The sequence below is a fragment of the Staurois parvus genome, unplaced genomic scaffold (genome assembly GCF_062004578.1).
Source record: "Staurois parvus isolate SC_StPar_1 unplaced genomic scaffold, SC_StPar_1.0 ptg000286l, whole genome shotgun sequence".
Taxonomy (NCBI): domain Eukaryota; kingdom Metazoa; phylum Chordata; class Amphibia; order Anura; family Ranidae; genus Staurois; species Staurois parvus.
Window position 1 is genome coordinate 1,699,586 of NW_028318082.1, and position 26,468 is coordinate 1,726,053.

Sequence of the window (26,468 nt, forward strand, 5' to 3'; positions counted from 1 at the left end):
TAGCAGACTTTCCCTTTATAGGACCTGGGGGTGTAGATGTACTCACATTGTCCTTGTCCTGGAGAAAACTGCTTTCAGGCCTTCTGCTGGGCTGGTTCTATTCCTGGCTATGCAGGCTATGCTTCCCCGGTGGAGTGCAGGGCAGTGGAGCTTCCTCTTTCAGCTTTCCTTAACCTGAAGTAATCCTCTCACACCCAGACACCTAGCAAGTCGCTAACTACATTCAATAAACTATGTTCTCTAGAGGACGCTACACTCATATGGAGTTTTCTCTTTTACTAGCAGGCTGTCATAATTGCCCGACTGTTGCTGGCATATCCACATCAAAACATTTACTTCTGCTACTAATACAAGTGCTATTCGTTCTCTCTGCAACACTATTTTGTTCTTGATTGTATGATACAGTAATCCCATGCTTTTCCAAAATAGCTTGTGTTTTGCCACTCTGGGACATTGAGTACATTACTCAAATTTATCTGGAGCTTTATATTTTTTTTTAAGAGGTAGAGCATAGTATACCTTGAGCAGTCACCAAGAATATGAGAAAATACCTTTCCTTTTGTGGAGTCTAGGCTTTCATAGGACCATATAGATCTGACAAACCTAATCCAGGGGCTGTCGGACTGGGCCGCTTCTACTTTTAATATTTTCTTGTTATTTTTCTGTTTAATGCAACTGGTACACTTCACGTGTAGTTTGAGGATTCCTATATCTTAAGCAACAGTGCCAGGTATTAATAAAGTTCAAATGCATTTGCTTATTGACAATGTCAACCACTTCACTGAACTTCAGCTGATACAGTTCAGCTGTGATTTATTTTTCTTTAGCTAGTATATGGCTTGCTTTTGCAATAATACTGCTGTTAACTCTGAATGTCGCTAAATATCCTTTAGTGGGTGGGGGACTCCTATGATCTCCTTTTCTGCCTGACTGCTGAGCCTCAAGGCAGGCAAGGCGATCAGAGGAGCCCTTCCCTGCTGCAGAGACCCCCTGAGTGAGCCCCAGCTCAGCTGTGGAACAGGAGAGGAGGAAATCAGTTTTGATACAGCCCCTGTGGAGCTATGCTGGTACCATTAGCAATGCTGTTTAAATCCTGTCAAAGAACATCAGTTACCACCAACAACGCTGCTATTCCCCAGGAAGGATTATTGGTTATCACTACCATGCAGCACACTGGGATAGTTCCAAAAAAAGCGCATAAGACTATCCTAGAGATAGGTGGTCATGGGATGACAGTGAGTGCAAATCCATGTAGGGCATTGTTTTGAGCACAGTGGAGCACCTGTCACTTTATTACGGAGTTCACAATCAAGCATCTAGCACCTTTGCACTTTATTATCACGTACTGGGACTGAATATTATTACCAGTGCATATATATGTGTATTGACTATCACAATCATATATATATTATATAATTTTTATTTTTTTTTCCCACTAAGTTTATTGTATCCATGGTCCATATGGTATTTATTCTGGAAGGGATTATGGGAAATATCACTAGCCTGATCCTTACCAAAGCTGTAAGCATAGCAGTTAAGACGGTCATTGGCCTGAAAGACAGTACAGGTTCCCTGATGAAGTTTAGATCAGGGATCTTGGATATCTTCGGGTCATATTATGCAGACCTCCTGGGAAGAAAGGACCTTAGCTGGGACAGGATGAAAAGCTTTCTGGATTCTACTCCAGGATTGGGAAAAGGTACATTGCTTTTGATGAATTTGACAGAACCAATTTCAGCGGATGAGGTAGTTCGTGCTATAGAAAAGCTGGCTACCAAAAAATCGCCTGGGCCAGATGGATTGACAGCTGAATTTTACAAGTGTTTTAAGTCCATTCTGGCTCCCTTTTTAGCGGACATTTTTAACAGCAATCTAGAAGAGGGTTCGCTCCCTCCCTCCATGAGGCAATCTGCTGTGATTCTTCTGTCAAAAGGTAAAGACCCCTCAGGGATTGAGAACTGGCACCCCATCAGTCTTCTCAATGTTGATAGAAAGATCTTGGCAAAGATTCTTTTTTTGCGCTTGTCGTCAGTAGCAGGCGATTTGTTGTCAAGCCATCAGCACTGTTCAGTCCCAGGTAGAAGTACCTTTTCAGAAGTTTTGGCTGTCCATTTCGGCTGTCCGGGAGGCTTTGGAACAATGCAGGGCTGCTGGATGGAGAAAGTACTTGCTGGCATTGGATCAGGCAACAGCTTTTGATTGAGTAAATCATGAATATCTGTGGTTGTTACTTGGTAGATACGGCCTGCAGGGGAGGTTTATAGATTGGATGAAGACATTATATAGAGGGGCTGAGAGCTTCCCATTTGTTAATGGTTGGGTTGGACAGCCTTTTGAAGTTTGCTCTGGTGTGTACCAGGGATGTCCTTTGAGCCCCCTGCTATATGCTTTTGCAATCGACCCCTGTGTAAGAAGGCTAGAGGGTGCATCATTGTGCGGGGTGCCTCTGGGCATTGCTGGTGTGCCACCTTTGAAGGACGTGGCCTATGCTGATGAATATGTTTTTTTTTTCTCTGGGACTGAGGAGGTGCAGGAGGTGTTCTCTGTGATAGAGCAGTACATGAAGGCTTCTGGCTCTAAAGTCAACCATGTAAAGAGTGAAGTTTTCTGGATCGGTGAGGAGGGTGAAAACTTCGAACTTCTGGATGCCTTCCCGGAGCCCCAGCGGGCAATTAAAGTGTTGGGCATCAAATTTGGTCCTGGTGACTATGGTTATCGAGATTGGGAGAGCAGGTTGGTGGATGCCAATGCCAAAGTAGTGAGCTGGAAGACATGGAGGCTCTCCTTGAGGGACAGGATTGCCTTGATTATAACCACTTGCCTGCCGGGCACTTATACCCACTTCCTGCTCAGGCCAATCTTCAGCTTTCAGCACTGTCGCACTTTAAATGACAACTGTGCGGTCATGCAACACTGTACCCATATGAAATTTTTATCATTTTTTTCACACAAATAGAGCTTTCTTTTGGTGGTATTTAATTGCTGCTGGTTGTTTTATTTTTTGTGCTATAAACAAAAAAAAAGCCAAGAATTGGGAAAAAAAAAAGTTTTTCTTTGTTTCTATTATAACATTTTGCAAACAGGTATTTTTTCTCCTTCACTGATGTGGCACTGCTGGGCACAGGTGGGTGGCACTACTAGGTACAGTTGTAAGAATGTGCCCCAAATAGGTGGTCAGTGAAAGGAATGCCTCTTACATTGGTGGTCAGTGAGAACAATGCCCCCTAACTGATGCTCAGTGGGAAGAATGCCCCTGCATTGGTGGTCAGTGGGAAGAATGTTCCCCAAAATGGTTGTCAGTGGGAAGAATGTTCCCCAAATAGGTGGTCAGTGAAAAGAATGCCTCTTACATTGGTGGTCAGTGAGAAGAATATCTTCTAACTAGTACTCAGTGGGAAGAATACCCCTGCATTGGTGGTCAGTGGGAAGAATGTTCCCCAACTTGGTGGTCAGTGGGAAGAATGTTCCCCAAATAGGTGGTCAGTGAAAAGAATACCTCTTACATTGGTGGTCAGTGAGCAGAATACCTTCTAACTGGTACTCAGTGGGAAGAATGCCCCTGCATTGGTGGTCAGTGGGAAGAATGTTCCCCAAATTGGTGGTCATTAGGAAGAACGTCTCTTACATTGGTGGTCAGTGGGAAGAATGCCCCTTATTTGGAGGTCAGTAAGAAGAATGCCACTTTGAAAGTAGTGATCAGAATGCCACCCTTACAGGAAGCTAAAAAGATAATTGGTGTCATGTTCCTAGCTTTGACAAGTGTTGTTGGCCCTGGAACTATGCAGAAACCTTCAAAAGAGAGATCAATGGGCCACAGTTTAAAGAACCCCTAGCAATCTCTGGAGGAATCCTGGAATGGCTGTTTTAAGCAATAGCTGTGTTTAAAATGAAACGTAAAACTGCAAAGCAAACTGGTGTGAAATACAACACTGATATGGACTGAAATGATTACTAACTACTGTTTTTGTTCTAATTAGCACATAAAGTCCCATTTGCACACGTTGTAGTGTAAATAGTCTTGCAGAATTCTTTTCTTATTGTCATATGCACGGGTTTAGTAGGTTTCTAAGTGCAGCCTACTCTTGAATCTCCATGTGTGCTTCTGAATTCTGTTGCCATGGAAACCTCACTGCAAAAGGCAGTTCTCCTGTCCCATATAAAGAGAGAGAGAGAGGTTCTCGCCTGGTGTTGGGGAGACAGATTGAACCTGACAGGCTGCTCATAAATGATATGAAACATTAATAAATCCCTGGCACCACAGTTCTGTATGTGCTAGTATGTGCGCAGCAGTATCGCCACAGCAGCAGAAATGTACACATAAAATTGTGCCGCTCTGTCAGGTGCTCATGTTTCTAATGTGCATTAAATATTTTTATTGCTTGTGTTTATGTAGAATATTACGAGGGGGTGAAATGAAAAGAAATAAACAAAAATATAAATGGCTGCAGTGGTTGACACAAATGATGTTGCCTTCAAATGGCTCAGCATGGCAGTTTTTCTCTGTTTTATACTAGCATAACTTTTACCTGCATGATATACTGCTGTATTCTGTTTTCAGGGACTGTCCCAGGGGATTGGTCCCTAAAGATTTCTCTTCCTGATAAAATAACCTCTCTGGTTTTTCAGGTTTGGCCATCTGCTATGGACAAGGAGAGGCTATAGCTACACAAGAGAGTTGGAATAGCTCAGCCCTATTACTAGAACTGGTAATGAATAATTGCTGAGGGTAGTAAATGATCGCTGAACAGGCAAAACAAATGGCTCCTGGCAGTGGAAGCTAGACAAGTAATACATGGTAGCACATTGCAGAAATCAGTCGCACTTGACTGCAGAATTGTGTAGTCATGCAAGATTGATCGCTACTATATGCCACTTGTGTAGTTTACTCAATAAGGAGCCATTTGCCCTATCAGCAATTTTAGGGCTAATTCACACATAGTACTGTGACAGGTGTTTTACTGCATTGGAAAATGCCTTTCACCGCAAGGACACACAGAAAACAATTGTTCCCTGTGTGTCCTGTTCACACTGCAATGCAGCCTGGAGCTGTGCTGCAGCATGCTGCGATAAACTGCAGACATGCTGCATTGTATCTTGGAGCACTGTACAGAACTGTATGGCACAGTACAGCAGCACAGTGCACTGTGCTGCTTACAGGGCAATTAATGAAGTGTACTTTTGTACAATTCAAATAAAGGTACAAATGCAAAAAAAAAAAAAGAAGTTGTGTGTGATGCACTTGTAGCACCATCCTAGTCAGCTAGGGGGAGCTAAATCCTAATTGTTAGCTTGGAGGGCTGAGTAGCAGCCTGGGTGTGATAGCTAGCAGGGTCAAATTGCGGTCATAGCTGAGAGGCTCTGCAGACCAGCTCTCTGGGATTTCCCCCTGCTCTAGGATTTTGCAGAAAGATCTAGAAGCAGTGGGTGGAGGTGAGGACTGGCTGGTCTTTACACTTAGAAGATCCTGGCCAATCCCCAACAGTAGGCTTAGCAAGGGGCCAGGGCAGTCTTTAATAGTAACCAAGCCTGCTCAGGAGAGTTGGAGGAGAGTTTGGGTGGAAGATGAAGAGGAAGTGAGGCTGGAGAGTAGGAGCCTGGGAGGGGACCCAGATGGGAAGGGGCTCACCTACAGGCAGGAACTTTAGAAGGAGGAAAGCTTGGAACTTCACCGGCCCCCTGAGAGAGGACCACCTGTGTGGCAGAGAAAGAGTGGCCCAGTTAGAAGGCCTGGTAGCAGTCATTGACCCACCAGAAACACAGGAGAAAGAGACTGAGTAGACCTGTACCCCCTGGGCCAGATAGGGGAAGGGGAACTCTGATGGGAAACCAGATCAGCTACTACTCGGGACTGTCTTACTTTAACCACTTCAAGTCCGGACACTCACCCCCTTCCTGTCCAGGCCAATTTTCAGCTTTCAGTGCTATCACACTTTGAATGACAATTGCACGGTCATGCAACACTGTACCCATATGACTTTTTTAGCATTTGTTTGAGACAGATAAAACTTTATTTTGGTGGTATTTATTCACCACTGGGATTTTTATTTTTTTGCTATATAAATGAAAAAGTCTAAACATTTTGAAAAAAAAGTGTTTTTCTTATAAAATTTTGCAAATAATCTTTCTTCATAAATATTGGCCAAAATGCATTCAGCTATCTTTTCAGTAAAAAAAAATAACCCAAATTAGTTTTATAACCAAAAATGATAATTTAAAAAAAACATTTTTTTAATTTTTTTTTTTTTATATTATTTGTTTTTTTTAACATACTGTCACCCTAGCAGTACAGTGTCACCATAGTGACACTGTACTACTTGTGGGGGTTGATGAAGATTTTTTTTTTTTACACTGATGGATTTTTCAGCCTTTATGGGTGTAAAAGCAATCATTTCTCCTTCTCTCTGGCTGCATTCTTGCAGCCATTGAGAAATACTGTGAGAAATACTTGTGATTGGTAACAGCTTGTCACATGGTACAAGGCTGTTGTGAATAGCCTTGTACCATGTGACCTCTGTGATCATTCACAGATTTCACACGTAGTAAGCAATGATGTCAGAAGTGATCTCTCACAGAGAGGTCCCGTACAGCGATTGGTGTTCTGCTGTGGCCGCATCGCGCACAGGCAGGGAAGTGGGGAGGACGTTTATAAACGGCCACCTGCTACTGCACAGCTCCCGTCTGGCCGTTTATGTACATGGGTCGGACGGGAAGTGGTTAACTTGGCAGGCACTGGATCCCCTGCTCAGGGATTTCCCTCAGATAGCTGGATGAGAGGAGGATTCATTTGAGGTCTGGGATGGTACAACTGGAGGCACTGGCTAGCTCTTTGAGAAGGATCTGTTATTTTGCTATTAAAGAGACTTGTAAATAATTCAGGAAGATTGTCCGCTGTTGCTGTTGGGCATCTCATACACCCTTTACCCTATCCAAGTTCAAATCCCCTAATAAAACTTCAAAACAAGCTCAAGGACTGGTTACTGTCTCCTGGATGCAAGTGGAAAGTGCGTGTTGCCTGGCTGGGCAGAACTATAGGGGGCCACAAATCTCTAGTGACTCCTAAGGGGGTAGTGCTACCTACTGAATTGTGCACCACACTGCCCCCTACAGCAGTTGGGAACAGGCAGCTGCCAGAGAGGTAAACCGCTTTGGCAGCTGTCTGTTCCTGTGTGCATGGGACCTCAGAGTCATCTCTGAGCTACTACAAATGTTCTGGTCAGTCTACTCTAATAAGGTGATAATTGCCAGCATATGATTAATGACTCAGTATTAGGAGATTAAAGCGACACTAAAATATTGCTCCTCCAAATTCCTTTCTTGCTGCTGTGAACAGATTTCTTGCTAGAGGAGGGGCTATGGTCATTCTCCATGGTACTCTACAGCATGTAGGAACTTGACCACCCTCTCTTGGTCACTCCCAAGGTGGATTAGAGACTATAGACTATGGGATGTGTAGTGTGCATGAAGTAGTGCCCATGATCGCAACTAACATGCACTGATTGTTCCAAACAAATGGAAGTGAAGAAATAAAGGGCAGATTCAGGAAATCACAGAGGGCATTAAAAGGCATGCTGGTAGGTTAATTGGATCCTGTCTAAATTGTCCCTAGTATGTAATGTATGACTGTAAGTTAGGGACCTTAGATTGTACACCCCTTGAGGGTTAGGGACTGATGTGAATGTACAATATATATGTAAAGCGCTGCGTAAATTGATGGTGCTATATAAGTACCTGCAATAAATAAATAAAAGGAGGCAGAAAAACACAGCAGGAACCAATTTAATGTAGATTGTAAAAATAGATTACAGAGCATTTAAGTAGTAGATGTATATGTATTGTTTTTGGAGAATAAGGATATTGTTTAATGTCAATTAAAAATTCCCTGTGTAGCGTAGACAAAAGCCTGTCATGTGGGGCAATTTTATCTCTTTGCAGAGTCCCCAGTCTATTGTTTCAGTAAAGGGAGCACACAATTTCAATGGTCGGCAAAATAAACTATATTGCCAAAAGTATTGAGACACCCCTCCAAATCATTGGATTCAGGTATTCTAATCACCTCCATGGCCACAGGTGTATAAAATCAAGCACCCAGGCATGCAGACTTCTTCTACGAACATTTGTGAAAAAATGGGTTGCTCTCAGGAGCTCAGTGAATTCAAGCGTAATTCTGTGATAGGTTGCCACCTGTGCAATAAGCCCATCCGTGAAATTTCCCTGCTACTAAATATTCCACAGTCAACTGTTAGTGGTATTATAACAAAATGGAAGTAACTGGGAGCAACTCAGCCACGAGGTGGTAGGCCACGTAAAATGACAGAGCGGGGTCAAGCGTATGCTGAAGTACACAGTGCGCAGAAGTTGCTAACTGTCTGCAGAGTCAATAGCTAAAGAACTCCAAACTTCATGTGGCCTTCAGATTAGCACAAAAACAGTGCATAGAGAACTTTATGGGATTGATTGCCATGGCCGAGCAGCTACATACAAGCCTTACATCACCAAGTACAATGCAAAGCATCGGATGCAGTGGTGTAAAGCACGCCACCACTGAACTCTAGAGCAGTGCAGATGTGTTCTCTAGAGTGACGAATAACGCTTCTCTGTTTGGCAATCTGATGGATGTGTCTGGTTTTGGTGATTTCCAGAAGAACAGTACTTGCCTAACTGCATTGTGCCAAGTGTAAAGTTTGGTGGAGGGGGGATTATAGTGTGGGGTTGTTTTTCAGAGGTTAGTCTCTCCCCTTAGTTCCAGTGAAGGGAAGACATTTTGGACAATTTCATGCTCTCAAATTTGTGGGATGGCCCCTTCCTGTTCCAACATGACTGCACACCAGTGCACAAAGCAAGGTCCATAAAAACATGGATGAAGGGGGTGGAGGAACTTGACTGGCCTGATCTCAACCCGATAAAACACCTTTAGAATGAATTAGAGCGGAGACAGTGAGTCAGGCCTTCTTGTCCAACATCAGTGCCTGACCTCACAAATGCGTTTCTGGAAGAATGGTCAAACATTCCCATAGACACACTCCTAAACCTTGTGGACAGCCTTCACAGAAGAGTTGAAGCTGCTATAGCTGCAAATGGTGGGCCAACTCAATATTGAACCCTACATACTAAGACTTGGATGCCATTAAAGTTCAGGTCCATATAAAGGCAGACGTCCCAATACTTTTGGCAATACAGTGTATCTTTAAGATTACAGAACAACAAATCCAGTAGAATGTGTATGCTGCCTTTGTTGTTTTTTTATTGTGACCATTTTTTGGGTTGCATATTTTCTGTATTCCCTTCCTCTTCTTGTGGGGTAATTTCCTTTTCTTCTGTGTAGACTTCTGTAATACTTCCCCCCCATACAAGACGCACATTGGAACTAGGAAAGCCAATGCTCCTTTTTGACTTCCTAAAACACTTCTATCTAGTCTCCGGCATCTTATGTATTGGCACAGTGTTCAGCATGCAATAAATTTGTGTTTGAGTTTAGCTATGTGACGAAGATAGTCCACAGTGAGTGTCACTGCTATATTCAGGCAAGGCATAGAGGTCTCAGGAAGGGATAATCACTATTACAACAATTAAAGTAAGAATAAGGCTGCTTTCACACGGACAGAGCGGGTGGATGACACCTCCATGTCCGCTCAAATTCTGAAGAGCGCACATGTACAACCTCTATGGGTGGCTGAGAGTAAACAGACTCCATTTATACCCAACTGCCCTGAAAACCACTCTGCCTAAAGGGAAGAGGAAAGAGTCAGCAGATTGGACCCAGAGGTAGGTGGGTATAAACAGACACAAGTCCGTTTATACCCACCTGTCCATAGGAATGCATGGAACTTCTGATCAGGTCTGCCTTAAAAACTGACAGGTGGAAATCATCAGAATGCCCCTCTGAAAGTGGCCTAATATGAGTCATTACCACTTGTTATACCGTGATGTGGATCAATGAGAACTTTCATAGAAATTTGACTCCAGTACCATTTACTGAGCTGGAAGGTTTTAGAATCTCTCCCATTATACACACATTTACAACTTTCCAGGTACTCTCTGGAATTGTTCTAGTTTTGAATAGAGTGAGGGAATGTTCAAGAACCGTATCAGCTTTTTTTTTTTTTTTTGCTGTCTGTGTCCAATATGAGAGTTATTTTCTGTGCCAAGGACACAGTATAGAGGAAGAGGAAATGTCCTCACAAGCAAAGGGATATCATAAAAAGTTGTCACCAGAACAGGTTTCCACATTGGAAGATTTCCCCTGATATCCTGTTCCAGTGACAACAAATGTTAGATTTATCTTCACTTTCTGTACTGGAGACAATGTTCACCAAGGCGTGAGTATAAATCTCCCCAGCGGGACACAGACAACAATAAAAAACCTGACAGGGGGGCTAACTCTTATACACACTCTACATACAATTTAAAGTAAAACTAAAGGCAAAACTTTTTTTTTCATTTTGGATAGATTAAGGGAGGGTTATATCCCCTGTCATTTTTTAACCATCTGTGTCCCATTGTAGAGATTTTTCTTCACTTCCTGTCCCATAGCCAAACCAGGAAGTGAGGGGAAATCCCTCCTGAGTGAGGAAATCCCTGATTGTCCCTAGGGTCACCAGAACTAGGGTCCCCTTTGGAAAATTTCACCTCAATTCCTGTACTGGGGACAACCCAAAATGTGGGATTTTCTTTTATTTTCAGTGATAATGGTAAACAGGACAAATAGAGAGGGTGAATCTGTCTTTAGTCATACTCTATGTTTTTTGTGGTCCTATAGGCCCCTTTTCTTGTAGTTTTGTAGCCATATGCTTTGTACATATACAAGCTTTGTTGGGTAGTAAGCACATAGAGTCCCGACTTGTAATTCAGCAGTACGAGTAGACCCAGTGGGGAGGCTCACCCGATCGAGTCACTCACAGTAGTGCAGCATAGAGACATGAGAATATGTAGACTCAGTGTACCCGACAGCATCTGTCACGAGGAGCAGAGTGAAGCCTGGCCAGTCCAACCAAAAGAGGAAGCTTCCTGAAAAGGTAGCCGTAGTTCCTGCTCTCTCCTTACTCCACAGGAACCTTTCCCTATCACTAGCACTGTCCCTGCCAGATGTGGATCCTGTCCCTGCTCTAGCCACTCTCATATAGCAGGCCAAAACCCGAGGTTAGATTCCTAAATAGACTCTGCCTGATACAAGCTTGCTAACAGGGACACATGGAACCACAGCATGCTACCAGATCACGTGTGACAGAGGAAATCATAGAGATACTCCATCTCCTTCCACTTACTCTCCCTTCTACATTGCCGCAACAGTCCATTGCCACCTGTAGTGGAGAATGCAGACTGCACCTGCCAACATTTTGTTTCAAAGTCAGCATTCCAACTCATTCTTCAGGTGTTCAGTGTGTTTGAGGTTGGGATTCTGTTCATATCCATTGAGTTCCACAACACCAAATTTAATGAACCATTTTTTTGGACCTGGCTTTATGTAGAGGAGTACAGATACTGTATACTGCAACAGAATATGGCCTTCCCCAAACTGTCGCTACAGAGCTTGAAGTGCAAAACTGTCAGGAATGGACTTGCCAATAATGGTGGGACTCACCTGCCTTGTGGGCTGCAGTACCAGGGCTGGCCAGCGGGTGCTCTCAGCATCAGAGACTCACCCCTGCAATCAGCCAAACACCTGAAGCTGATTGCAGGGGTTGTATTTAAGGAATGGCCAGACTCACAGTCAGGGCCTTGGTGTGTGTTTTTCCATGGGCCCCTGTACCTTGTATCCTGTATTCCTGTTCCTGTCTGACTTGTTGCCGACCCTGCCTGACCCTGACCTTTGCTGACTTCTCCTGCTTGATCCCTGGCTTGTGACCCTGACCATTCTCTGCCCGACCCTCTGTACCGCACTGCCCGTGAGTTACTGAACCCAGCTTGTGACCCCGACCACTCTCCCGCCTGTTCCTGGTACTCCGTTTGCCCGTTTGCTACTGACCCAGCCTGCCTGACTACTCTTCGTATTGTATGTATTGTTATCGGTGGGTGGTTTGGTTTGGTTTGTTTGCACTGTGTTTATGTTTAGTTTTGCACTGCGTTTTGTATTGTTAGTCTTAATAAATTATATTGTTTATACCATATCTGAAGCCTGCGTTTCCCTGTGTCAGTCCACACACCTCTGGTCATACCTGGAGCCCTGACAAAAACTGTCCAAAATATGTTTGTATGTTAAAGTACAAACAGTACCCTTCCCTGGAAACACCTGCCCTCGTATGGGTGGTTAGAAGGTGATGTATGGTAGGGCATGATGTGGTTGTTGGACTGGAGGGTATCTTTTATCCCCAACTAAGGTATCCTGTGCTGGAAAAACAATGAGACTGCTGAGTTTACCATGTCTAGGATACTAAATATGGCTTGTCTATATACTGCTCTGACCATCAACCCATCTTACTTCTTATAAACGACACCACAACACGTTGGAGTTAAATGGTCATAGCAGCTTTTTATTAAACAAAATATATAAATAACAGACATATATTGTAATAACTTAATCACACAGAGTGACAGAAAATGGAGTCCCAAGGTCCTATTAGGCATCAAGCTAAGGAAAATACCTGCATATCATTGAATCAAGCCTCCAGCCACCAGACCACTGACTAGAAGCTTGCACGCAGATACACATCCCAACAACTGTGAGCTGTACCTCAGACAGGTCCCTACAATGTACCTTTTTACCCATCCTAACCTAAAAGGACCTTATATTCTGCCTGCTGCATGACAAAGTGAACCACAACTACCAACATTTCCAACACAAATGTAGGGTGGGAAGTTTTCCCCAACTCAGCAGACCTTCTACTAAAGACCTTCCCAGACCCAGTGCCAGACAACCCCTGCAGCTTCACCCATCCCTGACCTTGACCCAATCAAATAAGTTTCTGTCACTTATTTTACTTTCAACTTTTAGAACCCCCACCTAGACCCAAGCCCCTTTAACCCCCTGTTATGCTGGCCCTCCATCTATTTTATTGTGAATCTTACTCCAGGCCTCCCTAGTACATTTGTAATTAATATTGTTTCTGAGAAATGTATTATTAGCTGTTGGCTGGTTTAGCTATTTGAGGGATGTACAGGAAAAGCTGACAAAACACAACCTGTGTTCATGTGAGTGTCTTTTAACCACTAACGTAGTATACAATCTGATCATGAGTTTAAGGAAAATACATTTTGTCCATCCTGTCTAGAGATTTACAGAGCCCTTTTAAACAGTGCATCCAGAATGGGGATATCATTTTCTGTACTGTATTAGGCAGTCCAGCCTGGTGACCTCCTTGGCCCTAACTTGGCCCTAGCTTGTGATTGGACCATGAAAAAGCAGAAGCAGACCCTCAAGGTCATCATTCCCCCCCCCCTTTTCTTTTTTAGCATGTTGCTTTTCAGCACATAGCTGATTGTTGGTGGAGTTAAGCTGTACAAGAGGTTAATACCATATCAAATTCGGACCCTTGTTCTAGTTGCATTTCAAAATAAATTTAATTATTTTTAATTCATAAATAACTGCAGTAACGGGTTTGTATGTCTGCCTAAAGTCCAGCTTTAAACAAGTGCTGTAAGTCAATAGGAAAACAAGAGAATTCTATGAATTATGCAAAGACCAGTTGGTAAAGCAATTCCTGTATAGGTTCTCTATATAGTAAGCATGCTTTCAAATCTCCAACCAGACGTGGGCCGTTTTTCTAAAAAATATCATGTAAAACTATCTTTTCTATTGGTGTGCCAGGAAGGGGGAGTTTGTAGAGTCCTATCTAACATCCAGACTTCTAGTGAGATGCCATTATAATGAACCCAGAAGCTGCTTCTGTAAAGAGCTCAGTAACAGAGAACTTCGTAAAGGTTGGAAGTTTTTAAGACTTCTAGACTTCACCGGCCAGCATACAGTATTGCAGATCAGGTTAGGGTCACAGCAAGGAATTGGATTGCTTTGTTTATCTCAAGCTCCAGTACTAGTAAATTAAAGTGAAACTCCATTACCAAGGGATCTTTGTAACTAGTGTATGTCTTCCACATATATTTGTAGATGTGTGCAGCTAAGGCCTATTATATTGTAGAACGGCAGTGGGAGCAACAAAGCAAGGAGGTGGAATGTGGACTTTTTAAAGTGGAATTAAAACCAATAGCAGCATTTATTATATTGCAGCTTACCAAATCTTAGATGTTATGGCTGCATTTGTTTTCGGTTTTAGGCTTTCTTTCCTTTATATTCACCTGGTGAGCCTGCCAGTAAGTCTCTTATTGTTCAATAGAGCAAGCTGCTGTAGCAGCTACAGGGCTGAGACAAACTATTTACCACTGACAGGTGTGCTTACAATGATCAGCTTCTATTTATTTATAGAAAACCTTTATCCCAAAAGGAACAAAACTGTTTGCTGTAACTGCTTATAAGATATTAGCTGGAGTTCAGCTCCAATTTGCTAGTGTATTTAAATCTGCCAGTACATCTAACACTCCCCTCCCCCAAGATTAGCATTCCTGTTGCCCAAAGGTGTTTTTGTGCACCTTTATCCAGAGTGAGGGCACTGTAATATAGGAGGTGTGTTACTGGGCAGATCACAAAGTGAAATCCGAGGGTAAAAGCATAAAAAAGGAAAACTAATGCAGCCAGCACATCTAATGATTGGTAAGCTGCAATATATTACATTTTTTGTTTTGGGTTTTATACTGCTTTAATGTAGGAGCAAGGCACTCTAAAAAAGTAGCTCTTAAAAATGAACTCTGGGAGTACGTTTAACATAACTTCTTCCTTAATTAGGACCCTTTTCTCAGCAAACTTGATGACAGCACAGTCACCTCTAACCCCTTTACCTGTGCTTTTCTAATGAAATTTCTATCCCACATACACCTGTTCTTTTATTCACATTAATCTCATTTAGCACATTTAGCTGTCATTTAGCTCAAGGATAGTGATACAATAATGATATAATTAAGCTGCCTTCATTTCAGGAAGTTCAGTACACAATACTGAAAAATTACCCAACGCAGCCAATCAAATTCTGCCTTTTCTGTTCCCAAATAGCAATGCAAATGCCAAAGTGAGATAATGATTGACTGCTATCAGCAAAGAAAACAGTTCCTTCTTCCACCTCTGTTTGTCAAAGGACTAAAGTTCAAAGCTCCAATATATGTGGGGATTCGAATCAGACTTACTAATTTTTGTCTTAATGAAATACACCTCTAGGAAAGTGATTAAATGTAGGTATGGTGTTACTTGGTGCTTTTCTGGTACAAGATTGTAAGCTCCAAGGAGCAGGGCCCTTGAACCCCTCATGTACTGTATTGTTACTGTACTATCTTGTGTATTGTCTCCCATTATAATGTACAGCGCTGAGCAAACTCTTGGCGCTATATAAATACTGTATAATAATAATATAATAATTGTAGTGCAATGCAAGCAGTACACAGAAATAAAGGAGTATTTGGTTCCCACACATGGAAAATGGATAACAGAGACAGAAGTACAATGTCAAAGTTTATGTTTTAAGTGTATAATGTAGTAAATTGACCAACCTGGCCAACAGGGCTGACACAGTCTAAAATAACGGGCCTGAAAGACCTGAACCAAAAACTTTTGGGAACACAAAAGACAAGGCGAGGGGGAAGTAGCAGGTCTCCAATAACTTTGGATTGAGAAGATTCTGTCTGGGACTGAAGAGGGGGATGGGCGGTAAGAGGGGAGAGGGAAGGAGAGGGAAGAGTGGGGTAAAGCCCAATAGAGGAAAAGAACAGTGTACAGGAAGAAAAGAAATAGAGCAAGTAAGAAGAAGAGGGAAAGGTCCTGCGTGCTAGCAAGCATCAGAGTGACCAGGGGTGCCAATAATAGCTGGGGGCAGGGTGGGAAGGGAATACTGTATGACCACCAGGGGTCCCAAACCTTCGGGAACTTGGAATGGGTGTCATGAAGGATACTAGTCATTTTCTCTTGAACTATTAGGGTGGTCAGAATGCTCTTCACTGTGGGTTTTTTCCAAGCTTGTTACTTGGTGCTTTTCAAACATTCTTTATCTCTAGTTCTTGACTATTTTTTTGGCTAGATCTCTAGATGGTCAAGGAATATTTTTTTTACATTAAGCAATAGTTGGTGGCCCTGATTCCAGTGAACCTCACAGATATCTAAATTCTATGCAGAAGACCCACAAAGACTCAGCATCTATTTATCCCCAAAGTCTTAGAATATTAAATTTATCAGAAAGGTTAAAGTTATTGAAGTCAGTGCAGCAGTTATGTGATACTTGCTATGGTGATTTATTAATATTAACTATTGTTTTCAAATGAAAATAAATTGCACATTGTCTTAATAGTATACATTTTATATACTGTACATTTAATAACTGCTGGTGATTTACCTATGTTTGGATGCTTCAATAGACGACAAATTCGTGCTTCACGTTCCAGCTTCTGGTGATCTGGAAAAGATAAGACATATAGTTATTGCCAAGGCATTCAATGCATACAGTTAAACCAACTAAAAGTAGAAGTTTGGTAAAACCTAACTAAGCTTATACCTGCTCCCACCCTCATTCTAAACCCTATGCTAACGACCCTGTAAAGGAAAGATGTGTATACTTACCTAATCTAACGGCAGTTTGGGCCGGTCATGTGGTCCCCCCAGCTTCAAGGGAGAGGAGAGAGCAACGACAACGGCTGCAGAGCCTGGGGGGTGATTTCACCCATAGACTTACTATAGGACATCTGTTGTCCGGTGTCCCTCCTCTACACTGAATCCAGCGCTGCAACCCGATCACATGACCAGAGCGCTCCTAGATTAGGTAAGTATACCCATCTTTCCTTTTCAGAGTAGTTAGCATAGGGCTAGGATGGGGGTGGGAGTAGGTTTAAGCTTAGTTAGATATTTGATCAAATGTCTACTTTAAGTTGGAGTTGGACTTCCATCCCTAGCCAGTGTCACAGTATTGCCTCCTCTTTGCTTCCTATGGTTGTGAACTATTACCAAAATAAAGCTTTAGTCAAATATAGCACATTTTTAGCAGAATACAGCAGGACACACCTCAGAGCAAAACATAGTACTATCGGTGGTGGCACCAACCAACACCTGAAACTGTCCATCAACTTCTACGCAAGAGATGGCAGGGAAGGAACTAAAGCCCAACCTCTGTCAAAATATTTAATTACAGACAGAACAGGGAAGTGATAGAGCCCGACAGAGGTTTTTATTTCAAGTATATGTCCCCATTGAGGCGCTTTCCTTTAATTTTCTGTTGCAACAGAAAATAAGAAAACTCTTAAGTGAAGGCAGAGACAGCAACAAAATACGTTTTTTTTTCCCCAATAAACTGGGTAAGGGTTGGCACCTCTATCAGGTTTCTTTAACTTTCTTTGTATTCCTGTGTCACACCCCTTATTCCTAGTCCTGCTGTTCAAGGGACAGGAACTGAGGTGAAATCCCCCCAGCAGGTACAGCAATATAAACTTGACAGAATAATTCACATTTCTGAACTCTATACAATATTGTTTAAAGGATAAGTTCACCTTTTGACCAAAAATAAAAAATGCACATTTTATTTGCAGGTAAAAAAAGTGCATTTATTATTTTTGGTTGCAGGAGCCTGAAAACCATTGCACCAGCGATCAGCAGATGGCTGGTGCCATGTAGGTCTCCTGCAGATCTGTCAGTATATCTGCTTACACAAATGTAGGGGCAAGCAGATATACAGGCAGGAATAATCGATGAAGAACCATGGTGCTCTGCTGTGCCGTGGTAGTTCATTGAGAACTGCAAGCTGACAGCCACTAACGCTGTTGTGACTTGTAGTTCCTTCACAGAACACTGTGAATGAATGGCACAGCCATGTGGGCGGAGCCCCAAATGGGTGCACTCTATTAAAAAAATTACAGCTTGTACGGGGAAACCTCGTACTTCTCTCACTTTGGGTGGAATTGGGTGGTGGCTGCAGCATTGGGAATGTGTTACATGTTCCTGCCATGTTCCACCCTAAACACAGGTGGAACATTTTCCCAAAGCTGAACGTATCTCTTAAAAAGGATTGGGTTGGAGTTGGGCTTAGGAAAGCCCTTAGGTATTTGATTACAGCTTTCTGATTTTTTTTTTTTTTGGCCAGATCAGACAACATAACAATTTCTCTGGGGCAGTGCATGATCGCCTCAACAAAGGTTCTCAGGCTGTTTAAAAAATCTTGCCCAATTGCAATTGTTTTCCTTAGTGTAGAATTGCCTGTGCACAGCTCTCACTCCCTCCTTCATTGCCCTAAATAGGAACAACAACTAGAATGTACCTACTTAGTCAAGAAAATTGCCCTCCAGTAGAACAGTGAAGAATGACAATAGAACAGAGTACATACTGTTTGTGGGTGCAAGCTAGAGGAAGGTGGGTTCAACAGAGATCTACTTGACTCAAAAAAAAAAAAATGGAAATAATATACCACAGTTTAACTCACTGGACTTAAAATTATAATTTTTTTTTGTTAAAATGGCATAAGTTCAAAGTTACCTTTGAAGGCAGGAGAAGCTTTGTTCTCCAGGACCACAACCGAAATCTAGCTGTGATTTGTACTGTCTTTTAATTTGCATGTTAAAAAATGTTTAGACATCTTTCAGTATAAATGTTCTAATACATGTATATTACCTGTCTTAATATAACTGAACGATAATGAGTTGGTATCCATGTAGAGAAATGTTTGCATCCATTGCAATGAAACGGACATTTCCATATTCAGATGGTTTCCAATAAGCTCATTTCAAAGCTGTGGTCATTAGAATTCAGGAAATATTTGTGGAGATGTAACAAATCTCCTCAGCTGTGTCAAATCCAATAGGACAGTAGCAATTTTTATGGACCCATCCAAATGCACCTTTTGATATTATCTCTAAATATTTGATCCTTTTTACATTTGTCTGTTTCGTTGCTTTCAAAATAGAAACAGGAAACATTTTTTTTTTCATCCAGAAACAACTGAACTGTCTCTAGACTACCCAGCACTGAAATTTTACGTATTGTAAGTAGCTTTGTGTTGAGGGAACACCTTCTCTTAAACCTTGTCAATATGCAAGCTGGCTATGCCTAGCCACACCCCAAATAGGACATACCATAGAGGTTGTGCCCCATACAGCTCTAGACACCTCTGGGGCTTATGCCCCGTACACACGATAAGAAAATCGTACGAAAAATTTCACGGAACCACTGATCGAATTATTTCTCTCCGTTGATGAGCAGGATGTTTTAACTGATAACAATATTGTGAACGAAAAAATCCGGTTGAACAACAGTGAAAAATGTTGTCGTTTCGCATACGAACGACCGATTTTCTATGCGGTGGTATGATGATCGTACGAGAAAAATCTATCAAGCGCTATCACGGATGAGCGGAAACAGAAGATGACTCGGATGTTTATGTCCAAGGAATCTTCGTAAACACGAACAAAAAATCCAAATGTTAAAAATAGATTGGCCTAATGAGATAAAGAAACCAGAATTCTGTATATTATATTTTTATGTATCACTATTTATGTATATAGGTAATGTAATAAACTATATTAGACTCATTGCTGTTAATTGTTGTGTATATCCCTCGTTCTGGCCGGAAGGGCGTGGTTACAAGGTCACACACACACTGCATCACTTCCACTTGTACAGAAGACGTCAACACTACGTATTGCCCGACGAACGATTTTTTTAGATTGGTTAATGTGGGCCACGATTTCAACCAACGAACGAACACCTCTCGGTCGTCGGATGACCAATCGGTCGATTTTCTAATCGTGTATTCCCACCTTAAGGTTAGATATACATGAATTGAATTTCAGCCAGTTCAGCAGGGACTGGCCAAATTTCAGTCCATGTATGTGCCGGGTGGTTGTACAAAAGTTGATCGGTAGACCGCTTGATCATTGCCACTGGCTATAGCTGGCAGACATGCTCAGTGTATTCTGAGAAGTCTGTTTTCCCGCTGTCAAAATACACAGTAGACAACCTCTTTCATGTATTGTAATTATTCCTAATATAACCCCACAGGTGAAACTTCCAGGTGCATGTATTTCAAACGACAGTGATTGATTCTGCACCAGAGAGTGTTTGGTAAAAGTCACATTCACTTCTTTAGAACATGGATTTCTTTAGAAAGCTTGAAAACCCAGAATAAGCTTTGTTGTCTCTGAACAACCTTTATTAATCACCACCTCTCTTGCTGAGTCAATGGACAGCAGGATGTGGCGAGTGAGGAAAAAATAGGAACTGTCTGCATTAAACAAAACGTGCCATGTTATTCTTGTTAAAGTTGTTTAGTCATAGGAGTCTTGTTCTAGAAAATTGGTGTCCTTCCCAGTTAGAAAAAAGTCAAGTTCAGAAATAAATATTTCTTATCAGCACAGATAAGGGCTACAGTTTTAATAAGGAAAATAGCTCATTTTCTCTTCAAATGCTAATATTTAAGGACCATAATTGGTAATTTCAGAAGAGAGTTTAATTATGCTAAGTTTTGCAAAGTCTGATTTTTAAAGTTCGTTATACTGCCAGTCGATTGCTTAAAGCGGAGCTTTACCCATGACAACTTAAAAACAAATAATGTTCTTTAGCAAGGAACATACACATTCCACATGAATAATTATGCTACCAAAATTGGTGTGTGCTATAAATTCCAGCAGTGTTCCTGTTTCTTCTTGCTGGAAGCTGCCAATTTGCTAAAGCCCAGAGCCTCTGAGCAGCAGTAAATCTTTAGGCTATAAGCAGATCGGCCTCTACATTTTTGTCACAGTGCCGAAAAATAGAGAGAAACTGAACATGTTTAGAGCAGGGTGAGACAGTGTATTACTGGATATTAAACAGTATAGACACTTATTTTTAGGCTCCATGCACACTAGTTTATTTTTAAGCTCCTAGCAGCTACTTTATGAGCATTTTTTTTGCCGCTGTTATCAGCTGGCTGCCCCATCCTTAACAGATGACTCATTAGCTGTCAGCGGGCTTCCCTGCTGACAGCTGAATGTAAACAAAATAATTGCCCGCAGTGAAAATTTGAGAAAAAAAAGAGCTCAGTGCAATCTCACTGCATGACAAGGCAAAATACCTTGTTTCCTTTGTGCGGGCACAGAGCCCAGAAAAAGAATAGTGCATGCACTACTTTTTTCAACTCACCACAGCGCAGTGCAGAGCAAGGTCAGCCAGTTGACCTTAATGAAATGTCTGTGTGACATTTCAATAATGTTCATTTTAAAAAAAGGTACAGAGCGATGATTCCCATTGGGCTGCATATACAAGTTACAGTACATGCGAGAAATGGGAAAAGGAGCCCCATAACTTAGTTGACTTGGCAAATCATATGGATAGGAACTATGGAAGTTTCCAGTTAGCTGCCTTACAATTGCATGGTTTGTAGATAACATCAAATCAAGGGAAGAGATTGATCAGGCTTAGTACTACTTGTACAATACATGGAGCAGTGGTCCAAGCGGTTTCATCCAGGATTTACCCCTTAGGGCAGTGGTGGGCAACCTTTTTTTTCAACTGAGCCAAATCTCGCCAAAACCACGATTGAAATTTATTTTGAGAGCCACATTTTTAAAACTGAAAATACATCCCCCATATAGTAATTCATCCCCCATAGTAATTCATCCCCCCTATAGTAATTCATCCCCCCTATAGTAATTCATCCCCCATAGTAATTCATCCCCCATATAGTAATTCTTCCCCCATAGTAATTCATCCCCCATAGTAATTCATCCCCCATATAGTAATTCATCCCCCATAGTAATTCATCCCCCATAGTAATTCATCCCCCATATAGTAATTAATCCCCCCTATAGTAATTCATCCCCCCTATAGTAATTCATCCCCCCTATAGTAATTCATCCCCCATATAGTAATTCATCCCCCATAGTAATTCATCCCCCATATAGTAATTAATCCCCCATAGTAATTCATCCCCCATATAGTAATTCATCCCCCATATAGTAATTCATCCTCCATAGTAATTCATCCCCCATAGTAATTCATCCCCCATATAGTAATTCATCCCCCATAGTAATTCATCCCCCATATAGTAATTCATCCCCCCTATAGTAATTCATCTCCCATATAGTAATTCATCCCCCCTATAGTAATTCATCCCCCATATAGTAATTCATCCCCCCTATAGTAATTCATTCCCTATATTGTGTCAATTCACTTACCTTTGCTCCACGCGTTCCTCTCGCCGTGTTCCCGCGCCGTTCCGGTCTTCAGGGCGGACTGTGAGAGGAGAGGAGTTCGTCACGCTGCCCCGCCTACATCCTGACAGCCAATGTTTGCCACGCTCCTCGGGCCGGATTAAAAGGTCCGCCGGGCCGTATGCGGGCCGTAGTTTGCCCATTGCTGGGCTAGCTGCAGAGTCCTGACTTTTGGGGCGGCCGCCCGAGAGGAGGGAGGGGAGCGGGCGCCCGGCACACAGAAGAGCCGCATTAATGTGTGTAAAGAGCCGCATGTGGCTCGCGAGCCGCGGCTTGCCGACCACTGCCTTAGGGGAATGCTTGTCATCACTTTCCTGCTGGTTCAGGGGTCATGCTGTTAAAGTAAGTGGCTGTTTTGCTCTTTGGTGGTAGGATCCAACACATGTGTCACATTGATGCCACGCATATCACTCTTCACTGCTTATCTTTGCTGAAGACATGTTTGGATTGAATATATCTCTAGTGACTTTGATTTACTTTTCAATGTTTTACATAGCCATACCTGCAAAAGGGGCAAGCATGAAATGTTCTAGCAGGACTTTTTTTTCTGAATAAAGTTCCACTTTAAATCCTGGGTGCTGTTATCCTAAATTAAACCCTTCACCCTATCCAATCTTAAATCTTATTGTTCTCCCTAACCAAACAACTAACTTTACCTTTAAAGGAGTATTGATCCTAAAAGCAAACATATTATTTTGAAGTGTACCAATTCCTAGCTTCTTTTTTTAGGCTTTCTTTCCTTTATTTTCATCTGGTAATCTGGCTAGTAAAGCGGGCCACACATGGATCAAAATTTGACTGGTTCAGCAGGGACTGGCCAAATTTCAGTCTATGTTTGTCCACTCTGGATGGTCTACTGATCAATTTCTGTTCAAATGACCTGTTTTTATACTCTCGCTCAATCAAGCTGCAGTGCTGATCTAGCTGCAGCGCTGATCTGTGTATTCTGATAGCAGGGGAGTCTCCCCGCTGTCAAAATATATAGGCATAGTGGGGAGGATTCCCACATAAACAATGAATTTGTGGATGGTGGGACTGAGTTAGTTTTTTTTTTCATTCAGTCCACTGGTTAAATGTATAAAACTAACCCATATAGGGCCAACTCAATTCTGTTTTTCAACAGAACAAGCTCTCCTGCAAATGTATGTAAGTGTTGAAACAAACCATTTACTATTGACAGGGGTGCCTACAGTGATCAGCTTTTATTTATGTAAAACCTTTATTGCATAAGAAAAAAAAAACTGTTGCTGTAACTGTTTGTGTAACTGCAGTGTGATCTGGAGTTTGGATTTAAACTGTTAGTGTATCTAAATCTGCTAGTAACACTCCCTACCTCCAAACTGACAATATTGCTGTCCAAAAGTGCCCCTGTGCTCCTTCATCCAGAGTAGGGGCACTGTAATATAGGAGTTGTATTACTGGTCAGATCACCAGGTGAAAACAGAGGAGAAAAAGCCACAAAGGTCCTTGTTCAGGCACGGTCTCCTAACTGTTCTCCTGCATTATCACACTATCCCTTGCCTTAAATCCTGGTAGAGACAACAAAGTCCATGCCAAGACACACTACGCAGGCATGGCCAACTGTTGTCACTATCATGATGCCGATCCAGTGCAATGATGTGCAACCAACACTGGAGCAAGTGCATGTGGATAGAAAGTGGCTGAAAGAGTCTGGAAAAGATCAGTAGTATCAGGATACAAAAAAAGACTTAAAAACTGCTTAGGGTGAAAACTGTATCCTATTTAAAAAAAATGGCAATTGATATATAGCAGTTTTGCAAACAAAATAACATCCTGTTAGGGTTTAATTCTATTTTACCTTCTGTTAATACTAGCATAAATATCCTGATCTATTTTGAAAAAGGAGGTCACTGGAGACAACCATCATGCATTTCCTCAATCTGCATGAAATAGATATGGTAGGAGGAGAGTGTGCATCAGGAAACTTAGGCTGGAAAATGTCAGACATCCTTTTGTATTGTCCTTGTTCTAGGCCAGGCAATATTACAACAGATTAAAGGTTCATGTTGACTTAGAAAGTGTGCCTGCTAATTTTCTTCTTCTAGAATGTGCTTAGAAGATATGGCTAGAGCATTGCTCTCTGCCCATTCTAAAAATGAGATTTGCCTTCTGCTCAGCTGCACGACTTCTTGTGACTCCCTGGGGGTTTATGTAAGCCACTGCTTTGGCATTTTTGGACTGTATCCTGACTGGGAAACCCTTGCGAAGGTCTGTTTACTGTAGAAGGGAAAGATAAACTGCCCACAGCTCCAGGATGTTGAAGTAGTTGTTTTGTAGCTGTCCCTAGCACTCCTCACTAACCTGACTGGCTGGCATCCATGGAAAGAATTGTCCAGTTCAACAGAAGGAAGGATAGACCCAGGGATGGACTTGACCATCACCACCTCAAAGAATTCCTTGCCCTGGATGGCAAGCACGTGGGGTGATCCAGGGCTAGATTCAACCTATTCAAGGCTGAAAGAATGTTATACTGTAGGGGTCTAGAATGAGCGTATGGGACCACCTCGAACGACCTTGACTCCCAGATTCCTCATAAACATCCTCATCGAAGGGTTTGCAGTGGATCAAAGGACCTGCTCCCATAGAGAGAGAAGTTTGTCTAAATTGCATTTAAAACCAGTCTGAGGTATTCCAGATGTTGGGATGGTACCAGAACTGATTTCTGAAGACTGAGGACCCAACCAAAGTTCTGTCTTTTGGATGTTCTCTCTTAAGGCAAGAGCTAATCTCTCCCGCAATAGCAGATTGTCCAGATATCCATGTCTTAGGCTCCCCTTGGATTGCAGCAAAGCCAGCCCCGGTGCATATACTTTTGTAAAGGCTAGGGGAGCCGTGGCTAAGCTGAAGGGGGGAGCCACAAGCTGAAATTGGTTGTCCTTTAGTGCAAAGCAAAGGAAACGTTGGTATGGAGGAAAGATCAGGATTTGTAAGTACATATTCTTGATATCAATTGATGCCAAGAATGCTTACAGCCAAAAAGCAATTTTGCAGATTCCAACCAGAACCATGTGACTTTCAGTAAGGCTTTTAAATTTTTTGGGCACTGGAAACAAGTTTGAGTAGAAGCCCTGGAATCTCTCTTCCATGGGGACCTGTATCACAACTCCCTGAGCCTGACACAGCATATAGTAAATGCACTCTGTGCTGATGAGATAAAGGCCAGTTTGTAAGATTTCACCCTAGTACCCTAGTCTCCTGAGGGAAAAGTACAATACCCGAGAAATTAGAAAGTGACCTAATGCCAGTTGGGCTACGTTTGTCCTTCCCTCTGTGCTCAGCGTCCTCCATGTTTACCCTATGGAGTACCCATGCCTTCCCAAAAGGTAGCAAGTTCCATCAGTGTATGGTCGCCTTAAACAACTGTCCACAATCTCTTTCTTTTTCACTTGTACTCTAGGTGAAACACTATACCTCATTTTTTTTCTCCTTCCTGATTCCTGAACTGTCAAATTCACCTACTGTTCCAGATTAGGAAGCATAAACCAGGTGCCCTGTGTATTGTTGCTGGTCTGCATGCTAGAAGGATTTAAATTGTGCTTGCACATGCACTGCAGCTGCTCTAAATGCCAATTGCACTTGAACAGTGCAACCAATATGACTACTGCACAGTGGCCACCCAAATTGCTTGCTGCGCATGCGCAGTGCATCCAAGATGGCACTCACATATGCACTCTGTGCACTTGTGGGAGGTCCAATATGGCACCCACACATATGCAGTTAGAATAAGGGGATAAAAATGGCAGATCTTTCTGCCATCACTGCGAAACAGGCTGCTCTTCTGAGTTAACCTCTGTGGTAGTCATATCAAGGAGAAGATGGAGGGCTCAATTATCTGCCATATCCGCATCAGTTTTTAAAGGGCCGGCACCCACCTACCACACCAAGAATGGTCCCACAGGACCCCCAGGAAAACTTCACCTATTTCAGTCAGGCCTATCCCTCTCTGATGAAGGAGGATCTTCAAGAACTGGACTCTCCTCCACAAGGACCATGGCCTTGGACCTGTAAAGCAACCAGTGGTGACACACGCACTGCACATAGTACCTAGGAGAATTGCCATTTATGCAAACTACAGTGCAGGTGCAATATTACAGGCCAGCCCCACTCTGATCTTTGTGGGGAGTCTGGGTACCATCTTTGCAGTATGAAACCAGAAGACACTGGTCCAAATAACTGGCACCCTCTGCTACAATGGCTTGTTGCAGTTAGTAACAGTCTTGATAGAAGAAATCATTAACTTTATTTTCTCTTCT

At 42.3% G+C, this 26,468-nt stretch overlaps 1 protein-coding gene across 5 annotated transcripts in view; it reads right to left on the reverse strand.

The window, feature by feature from the left end:
- The window catches only part of CAMK2A (calcium/calmodulin dependent protein kinase II alpha), a 346,233-nt gene that overhangs the window by 156,872 nt on the left and 162,893 nt on the right, over positions 1-26,468 (reverse strand). For all 5 annotated transcript variants that reach the window (XM_089682134.1, XM_089682135.1, XM_089682136.1 and 2 more), the window contains exon 3: positions 16,362-16,421. In XM_089682134.1, coding sequence (XP_089538260.1) covers positions 16,362-16,421 — 60 coding nt within the window. The remainder of the gene's footprint in view (positions 1-16,361; positions 16,422-26,468) is intronic.